At 55.6% G+C, this 8,235-nt stretch overlaps 1 protein-coding gene across 1 annotated transcript; it reads left to right on the top strand.

The window, feature by feature from the left end:
• The first annotated feature begins 660 nt into the window (after positions 1-660).
• LOC139275512 (mucin-19-like) lies at positions 661-7,668 on the top strand. Its single transcript, XM_070892682.1, has 3 exons — positions 661-983; positions 4,742-5,936; positions 6,061-7,668. Exons 1-3 carry the CDS (start codon positions 661-663, stop codon positions 7,666-7,668), a joined length of 3,126 nt encoding a protein of 1,041 aa, XP_070748783.1.
• The last annotated feature ends 567 nt before the right edge of the window (positions 7,669-8,235 follow it).

The raw sequence follows: 8,235 nt of genomic DNA, 5'->3' as shown, positions 1-8,235 counted from the left end.
GGGAACCGTGCAGGAACAATGGGAACCTAGCAGGAACAACGGAAACCCCGCAGGAACAATGGGAACCTCGCAGGAACAACAGTAACCCCGCAGGGGGGAAAGGGAACCTCGCAGAAACAACGGGAACCTCGCAGGGGAATGGGAACCTCACAGTGGGAACGGGAACCTCGCAGGAACAACGGGAACCTCGCAGGAACAATGGGAACCTCACAGGGGGAACAGGAACCTCACAGAGGGAACGGGAACCTCGCAGGAACAACGGGAACCTCGCAGGAACAATGGGAACTTCGCAGGGGGAACGGGAACATCGCAGAAACAACGGGGGCCTCGCAGGAACAACGGGAGCCTCGCAGGAACAACGGGAACTGCGCAGGAACAACGGGAATCTCGCAGGATCAAGGGGAACTTCGCAGGATCAAGGGGAACCTCGCAGGAACAACAGGAAACTCACAGGGAAACGGGAACCTCGCAGGAACAACGGGAACCTCGCAGGGGGAACAGGGACCTCGCAGGAATAGCGGGGACCTCGCAGGGGGAACGGGAACTTCGCAGGAATGGGAACGGGGACCTCGCAGGAACAACGGGAACCTCGCAGGGGGAACAGGAACCTCGCAGGAATAGCGGGGACCTCGCAGGGGGAACGGGGACTTCGCAGGAACAATGGGAACCTCGCAGAGGAACGGGAAACTCGCAGGGGAAACGGGAAACTCGCAGGGGGAACGGGAAACTAGCAGGGGGAACGGGAACATCGGGGGGATTGGGAACCTCGCAGGAACAATGGGAACCTCGCAGGAGGAATGGGAACCTCGCAGGAACGGGAACGGGAACTTCGCAGGAACAATGGGATCCTCGCAGGGGGAACGGGAACCTCACAGGGGGAACGGGAACCTCGGGGGGATTGGGAACCTCGCAGGAACAACGGGAACCTCGCAGGGGGAACTGGACCCTCGCAGGAACAACGGGAACCTCACAGGAACAATGGTGTCATGTATCTTACATTATTATATATAACTGTATCCTAACATGCTATACATGACTGTAATAAGATATGACCGATAACCACCAGCATACCTTACCACCAGGGGTGCACTTGCAAGAGACAGGTATATAAGGACAGGTCTCAGGCAAGTGCAGCATTCCAGAGCTGTAAAGGTGCAGGTCCAGAATGACCTTGACTTCACTACATGCCTCGTGTGAATCTGTACTGAGGGGACAGGACTTTACACTGGCGACGAGTTACGGGATTACAGAATCCACAGAATGGCGAACAACGGATCAGATGAAAAGTATAATGCGGGAGACAATTGGGAGGACTTTATAGAAAGGCTCCAGCAAAGCTTTGTAACCAAAAACTGGTTAGGCGACGATAAGGCAGACAAGAGAAGAGCCCATCTCTTGACCAGCTGTGGCTCGAAAACATACGCTTTAATGAAGGATCTGTTGGCACTCGAGAAACCAGCAAGCAAGTCGTTTGAAGAATTGAGCACTCTGGTAAGAGACCACCTGAAGCCAGCGAGCAGCCTACACATGGCCAGACACAGGTTCTACAACTACAGACGCTGTGTGGGCCAGAGCATACCCGACTTCGTGGCGGAACTTCGGAGGTTGGCTAGTTTATGTGAGTTCTCCGAGGAACTAAGGAGAGAAATGCTGAGAGACTTTTTCATTGAAGGAATAGGCCACGTAGGCATATTCCGAAAGCTCATAGAGACCAAGAACCTGACCTTAGAGGCAGCAGAACTGGTTGCACAGACATTCTTGGTAGGGGAAGAAGAAACGAGGTTGATTTACAATGCAGGTACGACAACTAACGAAATATCGGAACAAGAAGTTCACAGTACTAAAAAAGCTGCTACCCCCACACACAGACAAAACCGGGAGAACAGGCTCTTGACAGCAGGCAGAAGGCATCAAGGGCCACAGGAACGGCCGTTCACACATCATCAACCCACAATGCGAGCAATCAACTACAAACTGAGAGAAGTTCAAGAGAGATCAGCCAGACGCAGCTCATTCTTTGGGAACACTTTGAACAATGGAACAGGTCTGTGCTGGAGGTGTGGGGGTGGGCACTCGTCAAAGGGATGTCGATTTCAGCAGGCTATTTGCAGAAATTGTGAATTTGGTCCGCATGTGCAAAAAAACGGCAGCTCGGCTGGTATACGAATCGGATGGGTCGGAAAGCGGACCAGAAGACGGGGGGACAGTACCTGGGTCACCGATGTACAGCGGGTCAACACGATCAATGGCCGCTGCTCCTACAACACGACGCCTCCTATAATGATGAGGGTCCTACTCAACGGGATATCTGACAACATGGAGCTGGATACGGGAGCGAGTCAATCTCTCATGGCCGCTCAACAATTTGAACAACTGTGGCCGCATAGAAGAGACAGACCAAAACTCACAAGGGTCGACACAAAACTAATGACCGAGACCAAAGAAATCGTACCAGTCCTCGGCAGTGCCATGCTCTCTGTCACACACAAAGGGACAGTGAACCGACTTCCCCTGTGGATTGTCCCCGGAGAGCCCCCAGCACTGCTGGGGAGAAGCTGGCTGGCAAAACTAAACTGGAAATGGGATGATGTCCATGCCATGTCATGAGATGAACGGACTTCCTGCTCAACATCTCTTTCAGCCAGGTGTGGGCACTTTCAAAGGGGCCAAAGTCAAAATCTACATCACACAGGATGCCATACCGGTCCATCACAAGGCCAGAGCTGTACCCTATGTGATGAGGGAAAAGATTGAACACGAACTGGACAGGCTTCTGTGGGAAGGCATTATATCACCTGTGGAATTTAGCGACTGGGCAAGTCCCATCGTCCCAGTCATGAAGCCTGATGGATCCGTGCGTTTTGCAACATGTCAATAGTGCGGGCAAATTACAACCCATAGCTTATGCCTCCAGGTCACTTTCGCGGGCGGAGCGCGGGTACGGAATGGTCGAGAAGGAGGCGCTCGCGTGCGTGTACGGTGTCAAAAAGATGCACCAATACCTTTTCGGGGTCAAGTTCGCGTTAGAAACCGACCACAAGCCCCTCACGTCCCTCCTATCCGAGAGCAAGGCAATAAACCACAATGCCTCGGCGCAAATTCAACGGTGGACACTCATGCTGGAGTCTTATGACTATACCATAAGGCACAGACAACTGTGCCGACGCGCTCAGCAGGCTACCCCTGGCGACCATGGAAGGGTCTGACGAACAGGACTGTGAGATAGTCATGGCAATCAATGCCTTTGAGTCCACAGGTTCGCCCATGACGGCTCGCCAAATCAGAGCCTGGACGGCCAGCAACCCCACGTTATCCTTAGTAAAAAGATGTGTCCTAACCGGTGACTGAGCAGAGGCTCGCGATACCTGCCCCGAGGAATTAAAACCCTTTCACAGGCGCATGCATGAGCTATCACTACAAGCAGACTGCCTGATGTGGGGCAGCCGAGTAGTCATGCCTCTGCGAGGCAGAGAGGCATTTGTCCGGGAGCTCCACCACAAGCACCCGGGGATCGTTCTCATGAAGGCCATAGCCAGATCCCACGTCTGGTGGCCTGGTATTGACGCGGACTTGGAGCTCTGCATCCAAAGGTGCACCATTTGTGCCCAACTCAGTAATGTCCCCAGGGAGGCTCCACTGAGCCCCTGGCCTACCAAACCATGGTCACGGGTGCACGTAGACTATGCGGGCCCATTCATGGGCAAAATGTTCCTCGTAGTTGTAGATGCATTTTCAAAGTGGATCGAATGCACCATTTTAAACTCAAGCACAACCTCCACCACTGTGGAGAGCCTCGCAACCATGTTTGCAACTCACGGAATCCCTGACATATTGGTCAGTGACAATGGTCCGTGCTTCACCAGCGCAGAATTCCAAGACTTTATAATTGACCACGGCATAAATCACGTCAAGACAGCACTGTTCAAGCCGGCCTCCAACGGCCAGGCGGAGAGAGCAGTGCAAATCATTAAACAAGGCATGCTTAAAATCCAAGGTCCCACGCTGCAGGGTCGCCTGTCGCGACTGCTGCTGGCATACAGATCTCGTCCGCACTCACTGACTGGGATCCCCCCCCGCGCAACTGTTGATGAAAAGGACTTTAAAAACAAGGCTCTCATTAATCCTCCCAGACATGCATGAAATCGTTGAGGCAAAGCGCCATAAGCTGACTGAGTACCATGACAGAAATTCGAGGGGGAGATGGAATGAGATAGGGGACAAAGTGTTTGTACTAAACTATGGCAGGGGTCCCAAATGGCTTGCAGGGACAGTAACGGGCAAGGAAGGAGGCAGGCTACTGGTCGTACAAATGGACAATGGCAAAATGGGGAACGGGAGGCATGTAGACCAAGTCAAAAGCAGATTTACCAACAACACTGTGGAACCAGAGGCAGACTACAATGTGGAACTCGCACCACACCTGGTGGACAGACAGAGGGAACAACCTGAGGAAAGGGCAATCCCAGACAGCACAGGCAAGTCAACAACAATCACACCAATCGAAACAGACAGCCCAGGCGAGATACCAGCAACCACACCCAAAGAAAAACAGACATCAAGGCAAACAACTGAACCACAACTCAGACGCTCCACGTGAGAGCGTAGACCACCTGAGAGACTGAACCTATAAAGACAATATGACCTTGGAGGAGGGTGATGTCATGTATCTTACATTATTATATATAACTCTATCCTAACATGCTATATGTGACTGTAATAAGATATGACCTGTAACCACCAGCATACCTTACCACCAGGGAACCGCTTGCAAGAGACAGGTATATAAGGACAGGTCTCAGGCAAATGCAGCGTTCCAGAGCTGTGAAACCTCGCAGGGGGAAACGGGAACCTCGCAGGAACAATGGGAACCTTGCAGGAACAACGGGAACCTCGCGGGGGATCGGGGACCTCGCAGGGGGAATGGGAACCTCGCAGGAACAACGGGTACCTCGCAGGGGGAACGGAAACCTCGCAGGGGAAACGGGAAGCTCGCCGGAACGGGAACGGGAACCTCGCAGGAACAACGGGAACCTCGCAGGGGGAAGGGGAACCTCGCAAGGGGAAGGAGAACCTCGCAGGGGGAAGGGGAACCTCGCAGGAACAAAGGGAACCTCGCAGGGGGAATGGGAACCTCGCTGGGGGAACGGGAACCTCGCAGGAACAACAGGAACCTCGCAGGAACAACAGGAACCTCGCAGGGGGAACAGGAACCTGGCAGGAACAACGGGAACCTCGCAGGAACAACGGGAACCTCGCAGGAACAACGGGAACCTTACAGGAACAATGGGAACCTCGCAGGAACAACGGGAACATTGCAGGAACAACAGGAACCTCGCAGGGGGAACAGGAACCTCGCGGGAATAACAGGAACTTCGCAGGGGGAATGGGAACTTCGCAGGGGGAACGGGAACCTCGCAGAGGGAACGGGAACCTTGCAGGAACAACGGGAAGCTCGCAAGAACAATGGGAACCTCGCAGGAACAACGGGAACCTCGCAGTGGGAACGGGAACCTCGCAGGGGGAACGGGAACATCGCAGGATCAACAGGAACCTCGCAGGAACAACGGGAACCTCGCAGGAACAACGGGAACATTGCAGGAGGAAACGGGAACCTCGCAGGGGGAAACTGGAACCTCGCAGGAACAACGGGAACCTCAAAGGGGGAACGGGAACCTCGTGATAACAACGGGAACCTCGCTGGAACAACGGGAACCTCGCAGGGGGAACGGGAAACTCGCAGGAACAACGGGAACCTCAAATGGGGAACGGGAACCACGCGGGAACAACGGGAACCTCGCAGGGGGAACGGGAACCTCGCGATAACAACGGGAACCTCGCTGGAACAACGGGAACCTCGCAGGGGGAACGGGAAACTCGCAGGAACAACGGGAACCTCAAATGGGGAACGGGAACCACGCGGGAACAACGGGAACCTCGTAGGGGGAACGGGAACCTCACAGTAACAACGGGAACCTCAAAGGGGGAACGGGAACCTCGCGGGAACAACGGGAACCTCGCAGGGGGAACGGGAACCTCGCGGGAACAACGGGAACCTCACAGGGGGAACGGGAACCTCGGAGCGGGAACGGGAACCTCACAGAAATAGCGGGAACCTCACAGGAACAACGGGACCTCACAGGGGGAACGGGAACCTCACAGGGGGAACGGGAACCTCGCAGGAACAACTGGAACCTCACAGGGGGAACGGGAACCTCGCAGGGGGAACAGGAACCTTGCACAAACAACGGGAACCTCGCACTGGGAACGGGAACCTCGCAGGGGCAATGGGAATCTCGCCGGAACAGGAACGGGAATCTCGCAGTGGGAACGGGAACCTCGCAGGGGGAACGGGAACCTCGCAGGAACAACGGGAACCTCGCAGGAACAACGGGAACCTCGCAGGGGGAACAACGGGAACCTTACAGGCACAATAGGAACCTCGCAGGAACAACGGGAACATTGCAGGAACAACGGGAACCTCGCAGGGGGAACAGAAACATCGCGGGAACAACGGGAACTTCGCAGGGGGAACAGGAACTTCGCAGGGGGAACGGGAACCTTGCAGGAACAACAGGAACCTCGCAGGAACAACGGGAACCTCGCAGAGGGAACGGGAAGCTCGCAAGGGGAACAGGAACCTCGCAGGATCAACAGGAACCTCGCAGGAACAACAGGAACATTGCAGGAAAAATGGGAATCTCGCAGGGGGAACGGGAACCACGCAGGAACAATGGGAACATTGCAGGGGGTACGGGAACCTCGCAGGGGGAAACGGGAACCTCGCAGGAACAACGGGAACCTCGCAGGGGGAACGGGAACCTCACAGGAACAACGGGAACCTCGCAGGAACAACGGAAACATCGCAGGAACAACGGAAACATCGCAGGAACAACGGGAACCTCACAGGGGGAACTGGAACCTCGGAGTGGGAACGGGAACCTCGCAGAAATAGTGGGAACCTCGCAGGAACAATGGGAATCTCACAGGAGGAACGGGAATCTCGCAGGGGGAACGGGAATCTCACAGGGACAACTGGAACCTAGCAGTAACAACGGGAACCTCGCAGGGGGAACGGGAACCTTGCAGGAACAACAGGACCCTCGCAGGGGGAACGGGAACCTAGCAGGAACAACAGGAACCTCACAGGGGGAACAGGAACCATGCTGGAACAATGGGAACCTCGCAGGAACAACGGGAATCTCGCAGGGGATCGGGAACCTCGCAGGAACAACGGGAACCTCGCAGGGGGAACGAGAATCTGGCAGTGTCAATGGGAACCTTGCAGGAACAACAGGATCCTCGCAGGGGGAACGGGAACCTCGCAGGAACGGGAACAGGAACCTCGCAGGAACCTCGCAGCGGGAACGGGAACCTCGCAGGGGGAATGGGAAGCTCACAGGGGAAACGGGAACTCACAGGAACAACGGAACCTCAAAGAGGGAATGGGAACCTCGCGGGAACAACGGGAACCTCGCAGGAACAACGGCAACTTCAAAGGGGGTACAGGAACCTCGCAGGATCAACGGGAACTTTGCAGGAACAACGGGAACATCGCAGGAACAATGGGAACCTCGCAGGGGGAACGGGAACCTTGCAGGAACAACGGGAACCTCGCAGGAACAACAGGAACCTCGCAGGGGGAACGGGAACCTCGCAGCAACAACGTGAACCTCGCACGGGGAACGGGAATCTCGCACGAACACCGAGAATCTCGCAGGGGGAATGGGAACCTCGCACGAACAACCGGAACCTCGCAGGGGGAACGGGAACATCGCAGGAACGGGAACATCGCAGGAACGGGAACAGGAACCACGGGGGAACGGGAACCACACAGGAACAATGGGAACCTCGCAGGAACAACGGGAATCTCGTGGGGGATCGGGAAACTCGCAGGTGGAACAGGAACCTCGCAGGAACGACGGGAATCTCGCAGGCGAAACGGGAATCTCGGAACCTCGCAGAGGGAACGGGAACCACGCAGGAACAATGGGAACCTCGCAGGAACAACAGGAATCTCGCGGGGGATCGGGAACCTCGCAGGGGGAACGGGAACCTCGCAGGAACAACGGGAACCTCGCAGGTGGAACGGGAATCTGGCAGGGTCAATGGGAACCTTGCAGGAACAACAGGAACCTCACAGGGGGAACGGGAACAGGAACCTCGCAGGAACAACAGGAACCTCACAGCGGGAACGGGAAGCTCGCAGGGGGAATGGGAAGCTCACAGGGGGAACGG

Source organism: Pristiophorus japonicus, chromosome 11, assembly GCF_044704955.1.
Source record: "Pristiophorus japonicus isolate sPriJap1 chromosome 11, sPriJap1.hap1, whole genome shotgun sequence".
Classification (NCBI taxonomy): Eukaryota; Metazoa; Chordata; class Chondrichthyes; family Pristiophoridae; genus Pristiophorus; species Pristiophorus japonicus.
This window is presented reverse-complemented; position numbering and strand designations above follow the sequence as displayed.